Raw genomic sequence first — 14,759 nt, 5'->3', positions numbered from 1 at the left:
CCCTTCTCTCCAAGGGCTGACTTTCTCCATTACCCCTTTTAAAAACTATGCTCTCTCAGTGGCCAAGGAGATGACAGAATTTCCAGATCTCATCTTCAGCAGGACTACAGTTAGCAAGGGATTATATCCTAAGAATACGCCTTCTCATTTCTGTAGTCTGTGTGGGCTAGAAAGTGAGGGTGGGCAGCTACTTGTGCTGAGGAGGAGTTGATATTAAGGTAGAACCAGCACCCCAACAAACTTTCTTCCTCCCACTTCCTTCTTCCTTTTTTTCCTCTGTAGCCTCCTTCCAGTTTTTTCTTCCCCTTTCTCTTTCTTTTTTGCAAGAATCTTCTCTTAGTCCCTCAACTTTTCCTTTTTACTTGGGTTATTTTCTCTTTTGCCTTCCTGTTTTTCAACATTTATTATTCCCCCTTTTTCTCTGTAGACTTGTCTTTCTTAGTCTTTGTCCCTTTCTCCATTTTGTAATTTTTTTCTCCCTCTTTACCACATCCGACCTGTTTCTTGTATTTCCTTTCTCTCCCTTCGTATTTTTCATTTCTTCCTTTCTTCTGCCCTTCAGCTATATTATTGCAAACACATTGCTCATAAGTTCTGTCCTTCCATCATTTTCTAATTTAACATTTCAGCCTCTTCCAGATTTAACACAGAGTGGTTTTCCCCTTCATTTCTCTCCATCTACCCTGACCTATTCCTTCCCTGATTGCTTAGTACCTTAAACTGTGTCAGATTAAAGCTTGTTTAGAAGCAGCCAGGTAGCTGGAGATTAAAAACATATAAAGGACGATTTGCAAGGTAATTAGTACATATTATAAATAATACAGAGCAGAGTTGACCATATATAAATATTTTGTAAACATGTTAAACTATTCTTTGCTTCATCTCTTAGGTTGGTGGAACAAGAATGCCTACACGCAGCCGTAGGAATCCAGTTTCCATGGAAACGAAAAGTCTGCCTGCTCAGCAAGTTGAAAATGAAGGAGAAGCTCCAAATAAAAGAAAAATAACTTAAGGACTCTACTATGGAAAATGAGGAAGAACTAGTTGTAACAACGTTCACTTTAGAAAAGTTTGAGGGGAAATATGCCTAGAAGATCAGTGGACAAGATGAACATTTTTCTTTTAGTGTCCTTGAGAGTTCTTAGAGTGCCTTGAAAAAATATATTGGCTATGTGAAGGAATGTTTCAGCTAAAATGGAATGTTATACTCTTAACATGATGTTTGAGAAGAATCCAGATATGTTTTAACAGTATCATGGCAGGGAAACATAGAGAAGAGAAATATTTTTATAGTAGACCTTTTCCAAAAACTGTTAAATAGGAAAATAATTTGCTTTTTTCAAGAGCAATATTTATCATTGTATGTAATGTTAGTAATTTGAATTATATCACCAGTCTGTTGAGATTGGCTCAAAAAGTTGAATCTTGCCACTATCAGAGATAATTTTGAACCAATGTAAACCTTGCTTCTGACCCATTGTGACAGTTTTTATATACTATTTTAAAACGATGATTGTTGCAAGTTAATAAAGTTAACATCTTTAAAAACTTGATGAAATTCCATTGCACAAGCCAAAAATTAAAATTAAAAATAAAAAAGTTCATGCTCCTGAAAAAGTCACAAGTTAACAATTTCTTGTTGGTCAGCCATCAGTTTGTTTTTAAAAAAACAAACCTTCTGTGGTGTTATAGGTTTGGTGATAGATCCCTCTATCTCTTGGCACAAATTTCAGCTGAGTGTTCAAATAATGCTACTGAAAGCAGAGATGAGTGTGTTTTCCAGAAAAAGCTCATCATTTCAACTGACAAGGTTAACGTGGTAAAAAATAAAATATCTTTTCTCATCTATACTGATTAAATTTCCTAGGACCACATAGCTGAATTTGGAAAGCTTATCATCACCTGATGTTACTGTAGCCAATTTGGACTTAAGAAGGAATGGACTTATTTAATTTTTGTGTCTTTGTCCTTCAATGTGCATTAAAAGTTTCAGAAATATGTGCATCATTTGTAAAATACAAGTTTTGTAATCTGCTTTGTTTTTGGAACTTTTTAATGTGTTTTATATTAATATAAGAAACTAGTCCAAGAAATCTTTCAACTATTATCAGTAACAGTTGAGTATTTTTATCTTCAACTACCAAGTTTTGTTTTCAATTATTTTAGTCCATTATATTTTTAAATTAATAAGTAATTATTAAAACTATTTTATATATTTTAATATATAATTTCCTCCGCCTTCCATTCCCTTTTTAAAACAATGCTTTTTTTTTTTAATGGACATGATCTTTTTTTTTTTAACTTTGTCCCATATTCCCATATCCCAGAAATATTTTAGTTGTGAATCATTTGGCAGTGAACCAAGGGAGAGGCAGGGATTCCCTTGGAATTTGCTCTTTTAAAAAAGCTAGACAATGATTTCTTCAGACTTCTGAATACCAGAAAGACTTGGCTTTTGATTTTTAATATTACTTTTTACCTAGTAAAATGTGTGGTCTTGCAAGTAATTATTTTGAAATTATCTTAGCCATATATTTCAATGTTCCTGATAATATATATAAATCTAGTCTTGGTTTTTCACTTGTGCTTAATCAAGCCTCTTTTATAACATGTATTTGATCATGTTTGTGTTTTTTCCCTTGATTTTTAGTACAGGCATACCTCATTTTATTGCACTTTGCTTTGTTGCACTTTGCAGATACTACATTTTTTACAAATTGAAGGTTTGTGGCAACCCTGTGTTAAGCAGAGTCAGTGTTGGCAAGGATGTGATGAACCTGGTCCACTTACACCTATGGTGAAGGTATAATTTATACATACCTCTTGGAAAACATTTAGTTCAATAAATGTTTGCATTTGTGTGCCTCACAGTCTAAAGTAGGTCCGCATTGTTACTCACATAATATTCTTTTTTCACATATCGCAGTATTTGTTTATTTGACTTACTGTCTTTCTTCTTGATTAGACTATAAGCTATGCAAAGGCCAGGAACAGTTTTGTTCACAGTTTTGTTCACAGTTATGTAACAAACACCTAACCTGGTATTACTGTCTTGCATTGCTTAGTAAATATAAGTTGGATGTATGACTAAATGAATGTCTAGGTATCAAAGATAGATTTTATTTTTTCCAGGAGCTCACATTCTAGTGGAGGACACAATACTGATCTATGGGTAAGTGCTCTGATAAAGTAATAAAAGAAAGCCATATAACCTGAACCTGATAATTAAGGAAAGTGAGTTGAAGGTTGAGGTGAGTCTTTTCAAAGTGTGTAAGAGGGGTGCCTAGGCGGCTCAGTCGGTTAAGCGTTTGCCTTTGGCTCAGGTCATGATCCCAGGGTTCTGGGATCGAGCCCTGTATCGGGCTCCCTGCTCAGATAGGGAGCCTGCTTCTCCCTCTCCCTCTGTTGCTCCTCCTGCTTGTTCTCTCTCTCTGTCAAATAAATAAATAAAATCTTAAAAAAAAAAAAGTGTGTAAGAATTATAAGGAAAGAATGAAAGGTCTTAACATAGAAGAAAGAAGCATATGCAAAGGTGAAAGTTGGCCAGATTGTAGGCTCTGAACTTAGATTTGAGAGAAAAAGCTGTAGGACAGGGACAGACATGCCATGCTATGACATTTGAATGTTGTCCTGTGCAATGTGGGAATCAGTAGTGAATTTAAATTTAAAAAAAAATAACATGATCAGATAGGCTTTTGAAAAAGCTCTTGTTAGCATTAATCTAGAGAATGAAATAGAGCTGGGAAAGACTGTAGGAAAGGAGAAAAGTTGGAAAGCTGTGTTATAATAATTGAAAAAAGGTAAAGGCCTGGAATTAAAGCAGTAAGAGGGATGGGCTCAAGTAAGAGGGATGGGCTCAAGTAACAGGAGAAAAAAATGATAACTTAGTGAAACAGTTGGTAGGAAGAGTTAAATAAGGCTTCCAGAGAAATCCCAATTTCTCATTTCGGATACTGGGTAAATAGTGGTGTTACTCATTGAGAAAGTAGGAGGATGAGTGTGGATAGAGTGGGAAGAGTTAAGTTAAAATGTTCATTTCCTGGGCGCCTGGGAGGCCCAGTCAGTTAAGGGTCTGCCTTTGGCTCAGGTCATGATCCAAGGGTCCAGGGATCTAACTCTGCATCAGGCTCCCGGCTCAGCAGGGAGTCTGCTTCACCCTCTCCCTCTGCCCCTACCCCCTGCTTGTTCTCTCTGTGTCTCAAATAAGTAAAATCTTTAAAAAAAAATAAAAAATAAAATGTTCATTTCCTTTCACCATATTTGTTCCTTGGATTCTAGGTTTGGATGCAATATTGGTTATATATTGCTGCATAATAAATTACCCCCAAATTTAGTTAAAACAACAAACATTTATTATCTTAGAGTTTCTCTGCATCAGAAAATGCAGCTCAGCTGGGTGTCTCTGGCTCAGGGTCTTTCACAAAGTTACAGTTAACCTGTTGGCTGGAGCTGCATTCCTCTCAAGGTTTGACCGGCTAGAGCATCTACTTTCAAAAAGGTGGTGCCAGTCTTTCACTGGTTGTTGGCAGGAAGCCTTATCCTCACTGCATGTACCTCTTCATGGGTCTGCTTGAGTATCCTCATGACATAGCAGCTGGCTTACCCCAAAGTGAGCTAGTCAAGAGAAAGAGCAAAGAGGAAACCACAATGTCTTTTTGTCTTGGAAGTCAAATACTGTCACTTCTGCCATATTTTCCTCATTAGATATAAGTTAGTAAGTGCACACTCAAGCTCCACCTCTTGAAAGGAGGAATAAAGGAAGAATTTGTGAACATTTTTTAACTACCACAAATGCCATGAACATTTTAAGGATATAGAAGAAGAATTAGGTTTAGGGTGGAGAGAAAAGAAAGGACACTGTTTAATGTCTTATTACCAATATGCTGAATCTAATAGAGATGGTTGATAATTTGAATTTTGAACTCAGAAGAGAAGCCTGATCTCATCAGTACAGATTTGGGAATTGTTGGTATGTCTGTGGTGATTGAGAGAAATGTATAAGGTAACATAGCAGAAATTAGTAGAATGAGAGCAGGATCGTGAATGGAGCCCCAGAGAAAACCATATAACTTCACTAAAACGTTTCATTTAAGTGGCCAGTATGGAAATCAGGTTTATAAACATTAAGGAGTAAGTAGAAGGTGAGGTGGAAACAATGAAATTCTTCATTGCCAATTGATTAGCAAAACTTGGAAATAGTTTCACTATTTGGATCTTCTTTTGCAATTGCAAAGGAAGTTAACCTGTTCCTTTCCATTCTACTTGGGTTCTAGCTTTGGACACTGTAAACATTTTAGATATATTACAAGAAAGTATGGGTTTAGGGTGGAGAGGGGAGAAAACACTTGAATATTTTGTTATGAACATGCTAAATCTGAGGTTTCTGATACACGTATTAAGATGCTTGTTATGTGTTACAGGTATGTGGTACCTTTTAATCAAACCATAAGAGTATTTGATACCAAGATTTATTAAGTTTCTCCTTGAATGTAGGAATAAAGATGTATTTCATTGGTCCTTCCACTCTTGCCATGTTCCCCTTGGGTAATGTCTAGACTTATCAAGGTATGTAGGGGCAGACACACAAAGCATCTATCTGAGGATTGGGTCTGATCTGCCAGGTAGATCTTACTGAAGGAGTTGAGGCCCAGATGTCTATTTCTAGGATGGGAATTTTAGATTGCCTCATCAAAAAGGAAGATACAAACAGTACAGGCATAATGTACTATTGCCTTGGCATACATGTTTGCTTCCAATATATGAACTACTGTTAGAATGTGATCAAGCAAGGAGCTACAAAAGGGTTGTGTTTAATTGCTGTACATGCATGGTATAGTCCGGTTAATTCTCTAAGGAATGGGAGGAAAAGCCACAGTATGAATTAATTGCTGTTTTGAAAGTGAAGAAACCTAAAGAGTCTGTGATTAGTGGGTTGAATTCCTCCTTCCCTTTTCTTGAGAATATGCATTTCTTGGAGGGGAAAAGGAGGAAATCTTTTCTGTAGTCCCTATCCTAGGTTTGGCTTGCCCAAAAATGTACAGCACAGGAGAGTATGTGCATCTTAATCTTAAGAGTCAGTGTAACAAGGCAATGCTACACTGATTCCATGGGTTTTACCTCTCTTCCGAGCACTGCATTAATACAACATCTGCTTCAGCCAAGTTTTACCAACACACAGATTAGCCATTCTAGGCCCTACCTGCATGCTTTTGCTCATAAAGCTATATCTGCTTGGGTTTATCATCAGCTATAGAAGTTTCATTAAAGTAGCTGGTATAGAAATCATATTTATAAACATTAAGGACTAAGGAGAAGGTAAAGTGGAAACAATGAAATTCATTGCCAACTGATCTGCAAAACATGGAAATGAATTGACAGTGCTTTTTTGAGCATCTACTGGGTGTATAGTACATTATGCCAATTTCTTGGGATGTAAAAATAAACAGTATTGGTTTCTGTCTTAAGGGTATTCTCTAATCTAGTTGGAGAGATGGATATGTGCAATGAGCTATAATACAGAGCAGAGTTTAAGTGGCACAATAGTGCATAGGAGTAAGAAAAGGGGGTGCTTGGAAATAAGAGAAACTCATGGTAAAAATGACCTTTAAGCTTGTTCTGAAAGGCAAGTAAAATATTAATATGGACAAAAAGGAGGCAGAGCATTATAGCATTAGGGAAAATCCTATGGAAAGTGCTGATTTTCAAAAATAGCAAATATGATCTTGTAACAAGTATGAGGGTAAAAGAAGATAAATGGGACATAAAGTTGAAGAGGTAAGTTAGAGCTTGATAGTGGAAGGTATTGATTATTATTCCCAGATAGTTTAATTTGATTCTAAAAGCAGTGAGGAGACATTGAAGGCTTTTCAAGCAAAATGACATTAATTTTAAGGAAACTTAAAATATAAAGGATTATTTAGAGAGAGGAAAGACTTACGGCAAGGAGGTGGTAACTCTACAAATAGCAGGTGGATGGAGAGGTGTAAATTGGAAAGCTATTTAGTTAGCAGCTATGAGATTTGATCCTGTCCACCAAATGAATGTTTACCTCATGTAACATAGAGTCACAAGTAGGTTATAGACACTAGGTCTTGGGAATACAAAGAAGAGCTAAAGGTCATGGCACATGAAGTAGCTTGTGTGTTGGAATTATGAAGTAGAGGTTTCCAAGACAACTGAAATTTTTAGCCCGAGTGCTGCCACTGACTTAAATGAAAATATTAGAGGAAGTATATAGATGGCGTAAAAAGACAACTACTTACATTTTCAACCAAATGTCAACAGTACAATTAAGGTGATAATGTCCTATGGAATCTGTAAACTGAAAATGTGGGTCTACAACTTAGAGGAGAGAAATAGACAGGAAGATTGGGTCCTACCTTTGGGCTGATAAGCCAGGAAATTGGGGCTGGCATGCCTTGGACCACCCTGGCCTTTTCTTTCTTCTACTTCGTCTTTACTAGGGCCAAGGGACAGGGAGTTTGGTTACATACTAGATTAACTGAGCAAATAAATACATTTTATATTGAGAATAATGGGAAAGAGGAAGGCAAGAATAAACCCCATGGTATTGGATTGGAATTGAAGTATCAGAGTGAATTTGTGGCACTTAATATATAGAGAGAGAGATGGAGAAACAGATACAGCTGTGTGTTATGTGTACATATGCATACATATTTCCTAATTCTGCTGATAGTGCCTAGAAGCAGTAATATTCACATAGCCATGAACACACCTAGCACCCAGATCTTGGTTTCTAAATTGTATCCTTCACTAAAAGAAATCAGTGTTCCTTGGAGATACTATCCCAAGATTGGGGCTGGGAAAATACAAGATGAACCTGGAGCATTGTCTTGCACCAGAAAGTAAGAAGGTGCTCAAAGAGTAATGGATGCATGTTAAAAGAACATAGGAACTAGCTTAAAGGAGTTCTTAGGTCTGGGAAAATTTGAGCATGAAAGAATGATAGTAACATATTATAATGCTTTAAGTAAAATAGTAATCCACATGCTCATGCTGGCATAAATGAATAAATAAATGGAGAAGAAGGAAATACTCTATTCTACAGTAGATTGCCAACCAATAAATCCAGAGGGAATGATGGAATTAGAAAAACCAACTTACAATCATTATAGAGATAATTACTTAGCTAAGAATCCTCAAAGGATGCTAAATATGGTGGGTGAAAATTTGATGGCAAAGAGGAATATTAACATAGGCTTTTTTTTTTTAATTTATTTGAGAGAGAGAGAGCATGAGAAGGGGGGAGGGGTAGAGGGAGAAGCAGACTCCCCACTGAGCAGGGACTCCATCCCAGGGTCATGACCTGAGCTGAAGGCAGACACTTAACCGACTGAGCCACCCAGGCGCCCAGGAATATTCATGTAGTCTTATTAAGGAATCTCCCCAGAAGATGGTTATTATTAGGTATAATATACTTACTTGTTTACTTAATCCAGAAGAAATCTGGCAGAAACTATCTTAACTAAGCGATTAAAGTTAGTATCACCAGTAATGAGACAAATCAACAATGTGTGTTTCTTGCTATGCACCAGGAAGAGCACATTACTTAGGTGGTATATTACTGTCTGACTCACCCAGTGTTACTCTATTTCATTTTAGAACAACAGAGGACGTACAAATTCAGATTAAACAATTTTAAAGATACCATATTTCAAAACCTCTTGAAAACATTCTACCTGGCAGCCAAAACTTGTCTGGACAAACCTGTTTTTCCTGATGTGGCCAAAAAAAAAAAAAAAGTCTTTTCTTTCACACAACTTTTGAGGTCTCATCATCTGCAGGTAATGTTCTCCAATGCCAAGTAAACGTAAGTCATCCACAGTTTTTCAAGTTGGTCTTTCAACAAACCTCTACCCAACTTAGGCTCCAGAAATAAACTGTAGGGTTTTTTGGTTTAACCTGTTAGAGAGACTCCAAATAAATAAAGAGGATATTGTGCCCAGAGACAGTCTTACTGACTGCATTATTATCCATGAGATAATATTTAAATTTGCTCCTGAAGTTTTCAACCCAAAGTGAGAAATGAGTCCAGAATAAATAATCAAGTGATTGCAGTCTGTTTAAAGTTAACATTTCTAGATGACTAAGATATAGAATGTATTTTACAGAGTTTGTGTTTTATTTTTAACTATTTAGTCATGGGTCCTAACAATATGCAAACAGCAGTTTTACTAATGTGAAAAATAAATAATGGAATACATTTTGCAAGTATAATATCTGCCCTCTGTCCCATGAAAAGTGATGCAGATTATAGTTTCCCAAGTGCCACAATGGGCAGCTGGAAGTGGTCTCTGTCCAATTCCAAAATGCAATCTCGTAGAATTACACAATGAGTTCGTTTGAGTTCAGGGAGAGAGTGAGGGAAACTGAAATCACAGTGCATGAGGCTTGAATATCTCTGTATATTATGCATGTTGGGAGGCTAATAAAGTGGTGGGTCAGTCCCTAATTCAGTTTGGCTTTTTTTAATGCTACACTCTAGTGCCTGAAAACTTTGACTCTTAAGGAGCAAGGACTATGTAACTTACTAAGTGCCTAAGGCCAAAATGTTATTTTGCATATAAGGGAGTGCTGAGTTTGCTGTCTGCCAAGCCTTCTGCCTCCCAAGAGCCTGTGCTAGAGTTAATTCACATCCAGCATTTGGGGAAGTCTTTAGAATGTTAAGACTGTCTGCTACAACTTGGAGAGAAGTATGAGAAGTTGAGTCTCAGAAGTTGGCAGCCCAGATTTGGAGTTTGATGGAAGAGGCATGAGGTTGGGAAGGGGATGGGAAGTGGGGAGTACGGAGTTAAGAGTCTCAGCTCCTCCATTTGCTAAGGCTATATCTCTCCCCTCTTTGCTCTTCTGTCTTTTCATCTGTGAAATCCAGATATTTATACCTTGCCAGCATATTCTATAGGCTTTAGTAGCCTTCCAGTAGATAATGGATATGGAAGTTCTTTTTAAACTGCAAGTCCCTGTGTAAATGTGAATTATTGTCAGATCAAATCAATGAGCAATGTCATATGAGCTAAAACTTGAAAGGAGTTTGCCAGAGTGGAAGGGAAATTTCAAGCTCAGGGACAAAGTATAGTCAATGTTCAGAGGTGCAAACATGCATAGCATTTTGGAAGGGCAGGTCATCCATGTGGCTAAGACATGACCAGTGTGCCTATGGTGAAGGGACCCAAAGGATCTAAGACAGTGTGCTGGGGAGAACTTGTCACTAAAAAGCTGTGATTGATTTAGAGACTGTGGCATTGTCTTGAGGTGGGGAATAAGGAGAAGCTTCTTAATGGGGGGTGGCACTAGAGATGGGCAACAAGGTTAAACTTCCATAATGGAAACTATGGCAATATATAATATGTAGGCTGGATTGGGGGGGAGGATGGAAACTAGGGAAGTCTGAAAGCAGGGAGATCAGGGGAGGCTATTTTTCAATCCAAACCAAAGCTTCTAGTGATCCATCTTACTTGGCCATCTGTCACCTCTGTTCTTGCAATTCCAAATAATGCCTGCCACATTTGTGAGAATGTGGTCAAGCCCATGAGATAGAAGTTGCTGATCTTAAATCTCTTGGAGTTAGACAAGTCAGAAATGGAGTGGTAAGTGCTGCAGACCCTCATGCAAACTGGGTCAGGTGCCTCTCCTCCCTCCACAGCCCAGAGTTAAGTGGAGTAAGGGTTCCTTTGCAAAAATTATTCTTTGGGGAATTAAACTCTGTATCATTTGGAAGCACACTCTAAATCTGGAAAAAAGGTTGGTATCCTCCCAAGTAAGTCACTTTAAAAAGGATGGTTAACTCTTTAAATGTCACTTTTACAACTAGGGACTCTTTCCTAACCTTTTAAAACTTAGACTCTGGGGTATAAGAAGGAAAAATGAAATGAGCCAAGTAGCTGAGCCCAGAAGCCCAAACTGAAACCTAAGTTGCCTCCCTTCAGAAACTTGAGGGTCAGAGTAAGTCATGCATGAGCTCCTCCCCAGAATATTTTAATGTTTGTGTGATAATTATGTTAATGTTTAAAAGTTTAAAATGAATATTACAGCTTTGAATGAGAAAATTGGCTTACCCAGTTAAAACGAAATATGTAGACCAGCATTGCCAGCCCATGGTGGGTCTCAGGCCATGCCTTCTGCCCCTCATACCTTTTCAGTTTGATATCTGAAAAGGGTATGAAGGCTTCATGTATTTTTTTTCCACAATACAGGGCAGGCAATTTTATAATGTACACAACTTACTAACAGACTAATTTGTTAAGAGACTAACAGAAGCAATGTTAATGACTCTGAGAAAGGATTTCTGTTTATGAAGGAAGAGTAACTGCCACTCCAGGAGAGTGGTCAGCCTTTGTGAGGAGTGGTTGGCAAGGGTCTCTAGACACACTCTGCATCCATTGACTCTGTGCTTTTTCTTCTTTCCTCTTCAGCTGTGTGGGGTCATGTTGGAGTTTGTTCTAGCTATCCAGAATACTCAACAATGCCACTGGCTCTGAAAAGGGACTGGTGGTGTTAATCCATTTTGATAGAGACCTACATGATGCCAATGTCAGTCATAGGAAACTGTAATCAACTTGGTTGGCTATTTCCTTGGCCATGGAGAATTGGTTTTTGAAACTCTTTTTGATGTATAAGTACCTCATCCATAGGTATGTCATTATTGAAGATTCCATTTCAGCCCACTATATTTTTGGGTATTTTCACCAAAAAAAGTACCTTTAGATTGTATTACATTATTTTGAATATTTAGTATCTTAAGAACTCCAAAAACTTTATTGGACTGATATCCACTTCAGACATCATATCAAAATGATCAAATTTCCTTAAAACCAGAAAATCAATACTATTGATTCCATCAAACAATGTAATCACATGAGGTCCTATTCATAGCTTCATGTATTTTTAACCCCAGTTGAAACTCCTATCCTCTGCACACTTAGTCATGAGCCTTGGCTCAGAATGACCTTTAGCTATTGCTTAGAACTCCTCTCAGTTGACTAAGATTTGCCTTAGGCTCTGAGGGAATTAAGTAGAGGAGTTCCAAAAATATTCTCAAGTTTTCACATGAGTGGAATTAACCAAATAATATATCTTCTCCAGTGACTATTCCTCTTTACCTGTTTTTATACTAGAATGGTTTGTTTAAAAAAAAAACAAAACAGTCACACCTCTACATTGACACTGTCCACAGATATAGAATACATTGGTGTATGTTACATTTCCTCTCCTATGGTTACACAATTACTTCAAATAGCTATGAGTAACTAAATGCATTGGCCAAGACAGAATGTCTCACTTCCTTTCTCTATTGGTTGACTGCCCTTGACAGAATTAGTCATTCTCTTATTGGGTTCCCCTGCACTTTGATTTCATTTCTGATACATTTGTCGAATAAGAATTACTTATTTACCTCTACTAGACCTTGAGGTCAGAGTTACCATGTTTTTGCCTATTAGGCATCTGCTGTGCAGTCCTGCCCTAGTGCCTGGCATATGGTGAATACTCAGTGTTTGTTAAATAGAGTGCATTTGTCTGGGGAGTTCCTTGATTTTTATAGTTAGATACTGGCAGCTTTTTCAGAGACATGGGTGATCAAAACCAACTGGGCATTTATCTGTACTACATTAAGCATTTTACCAATTTCATAGAAAAAGATGTGTAGAGCATTTGATGAACAAAAATGTTCATGTAATTGATATTTAAAGAGGCGAGATCAGGGCACTGGATGTAGTGACACCTCCTGGGAACAATTTCTGAGTTAGGAGTATTAGGGGTTATATTTTTTTCATTCTCTTACAATCTTAATAGTTTTTCTTAGATTCCTTCCTTTTGAGCTACAACATAACTGAATATTAGAATTGTCTTCTTTACCCCACCCTGGTTGCTATAGCTGATGAATCACAGAAACCAGAGAAGGGAAAGACCAGTGAAATCATCTGGTTCATCTCCAAATTAGGGAGTGGAGCCTTGGGATTTGGGGAAGACTAACCTCTCATTTAAAAAGAGAAAAGAAAAAACTGCAACTAGCACTGCTTAGAGCAGCTCACCCATCTGTTCACCTTTTGCTTCTAACAGCATCCTGAGCTCTACCCTATTAGAACCCAATCAGGAGTTCTTCTCAAGGACCCTAGGAGCACCAGATGCCAAAGGGTTAAGGAGTTGAACTAGAATTGTACTGCCTGAGTAATAAAGTTGGATTATGAATCTTCCAAAGATTGTTTTAGCAGAGTCTTAAAGAATTTGAAACTCTGGGGTGCCTGGGTGGCTCAGTCATTAGGCATCTGCCTTCGGCTCAGGTCATGATCCCAGGGTCCTGGGATCGAGCCCTGCATCGGGCTCCCTGCTCCGCGGGAAGCCTGCTTCTCCCTCTCCCACTCCCCCTGCTTGTGTTCCCTCTCTCGCTGTGTCTCTCTCTGTCAAATAAATAAATAAAATCTTTAAAAAAAAAAAAAAGAATTTGAAACTCTGTTTTAGCAAGACCTTACAAATGTAAGAACTAGTAAAGAACTTACAGATGATCTGGGCTAAAATGTGGAGTTCCCTGATGCAGAAACTAGGATGGAGATGGTAAGAGATTACAGATATGCCGGGGTCAGGAGGATAGGCCTCTCGATCCGTTTCTCTCTGTGTCACAATTGCCCAGTGTCCTCCCTTGTAGTGCTCTTCTCTCTCGTCTTCCTCTCCTCCTCCTGCTCTTTTTTGTTGTTGTTTGAAGAAATGGCACAAATGATTTACCATCGGTGGCTGCTTTTCATATCAAGCAAGTCTGACCCTCAGGTATCACTGTCATAGGGCAGTCCTCCCATACATCCTTACGCACCGCTGGTCTCTTGGGTTACAAAACTGGCTCCATACTACTTGCTCTTTGCTAATGTCCTCTTACAGAGTGGGGAGGAATATTGTACCCTCTCAGTAGTGACAGCATCTGCATACATGTGTCCCCAGTGTAGATCCCCTTATCTAGTTACCTGAGTATATTATAGGTTCCCAGTATTAGAAATCTAAATTCCTCTGCAGCATTAGAAATATTCAACAGTTTTCCTGTAATTTTTATTTTGAAAATATTCTACACAGATTCATTTACTTTATTTTTTATTTAAATTTTGTTAGTTAACATACAGTGCATTATTGGTTCCTGGAATAGAATTCAGTGATCCATCACTTACAGACACCACCCAGTGCTCATCTCAAGAAGTGTCCACTTTAATCCCCATCACTCATCTAGCCTCTCCCCCACCTACCACCTTCCATCAACCCTGAGTTTGTTCTCTGTTATTAAGAGTCCCTTATGTCTTGTTTCTCCTCTCTCCTTTTTTTCTTTTCCCCCTTCCCATATATTCATATGTTTTCTCTCTTAAATCCACATATGAGTAAGATCATATGGTATTTGTCTTTCTCTGACTGACTTATTTCACTTAGCGTAATACACTCTAGCTCCATCCATGATGTTGCAAATGGCAAGATTTCATTCTTTTTGATGACTAAATAATATTCCTGTGTGTGTGTGTGTGTGTATTCCATTGTGTGTGTATATATATATATATATATATACACACACACACACACCACATCTTCTTTATCCATGCATCAGTCAATGGACATTTGGGCTCTCTCCATAGTTTTGGCTATTGTGGACATTGCTGCTATAAACATTGGGGTGCATGTAACCCTTCAAATCTGTATTTTTGTATCCTTTGGGTAAATACCTAGTACTGCAATTGCTGGATCATAGGGTAGTTCTGTTTTTAACTTTTTGA

The 14,759-nt window shown here is 37.8% G+C and overlaps 1 protein-coding gene across 6 annotated transcripts in view; it reads left to right on the top strand.

Moving 5' to 3' along the window:
• Positions 1 to 13,709, top strand: part of ICE2 (interactor of little elongation complex ELL subunit 2) — a 77,138-nt gene extending 63,429 nt beyond the window's left edge. For 3 of the 6 annotated variants that reach the window (XR_014148655.1, XR_014148658.1, XR_014148659.1), the window contains 2 exons: positions 890 to 2,803; positions 3,133 to 13,709. Coding sequence is in view for 1 of the 6 variants with exons in the window: in XM_081831195.1 (XP_081687321.1) it covers positions 890 to 1,012 (123 nt within the window). In the remaining 5 variants the exon portion in view is untranslated. Of the gene's footprint in view, positions 1 to 889 lie in introns of all 6 variants that reach the window. The other 3 variants (XR_014148656.1, XR_014148657.1, XM_081831195.1) reach the window with 3 other exon arrangements.
• The last annotated feature ends 1,050 nt before the right edge of the window (positions 13,710 to 14,759 follow it).

Source organism: Leptonychotes weddellii, chromosome 9 (assembly GCF_054177405.1).
Source record: "Leptonychotes weddellii isolate Sample4059 chromosome 9, ASM5417740v2, whole genome shotgun sequence".
Taxonomy (NCBI): domain Eukaryota; kingdom Metazoa; phylum Chordata; class Mammalia; order Carnivora; family Phocidae; genus Leptonychotes; species Leptonychotes weddellii.
The sequence above is the reverse complement of the archived record's forward strand: the minus strand, read 5'-3'. Positions and strand labels throughout refer to the sequence as shown.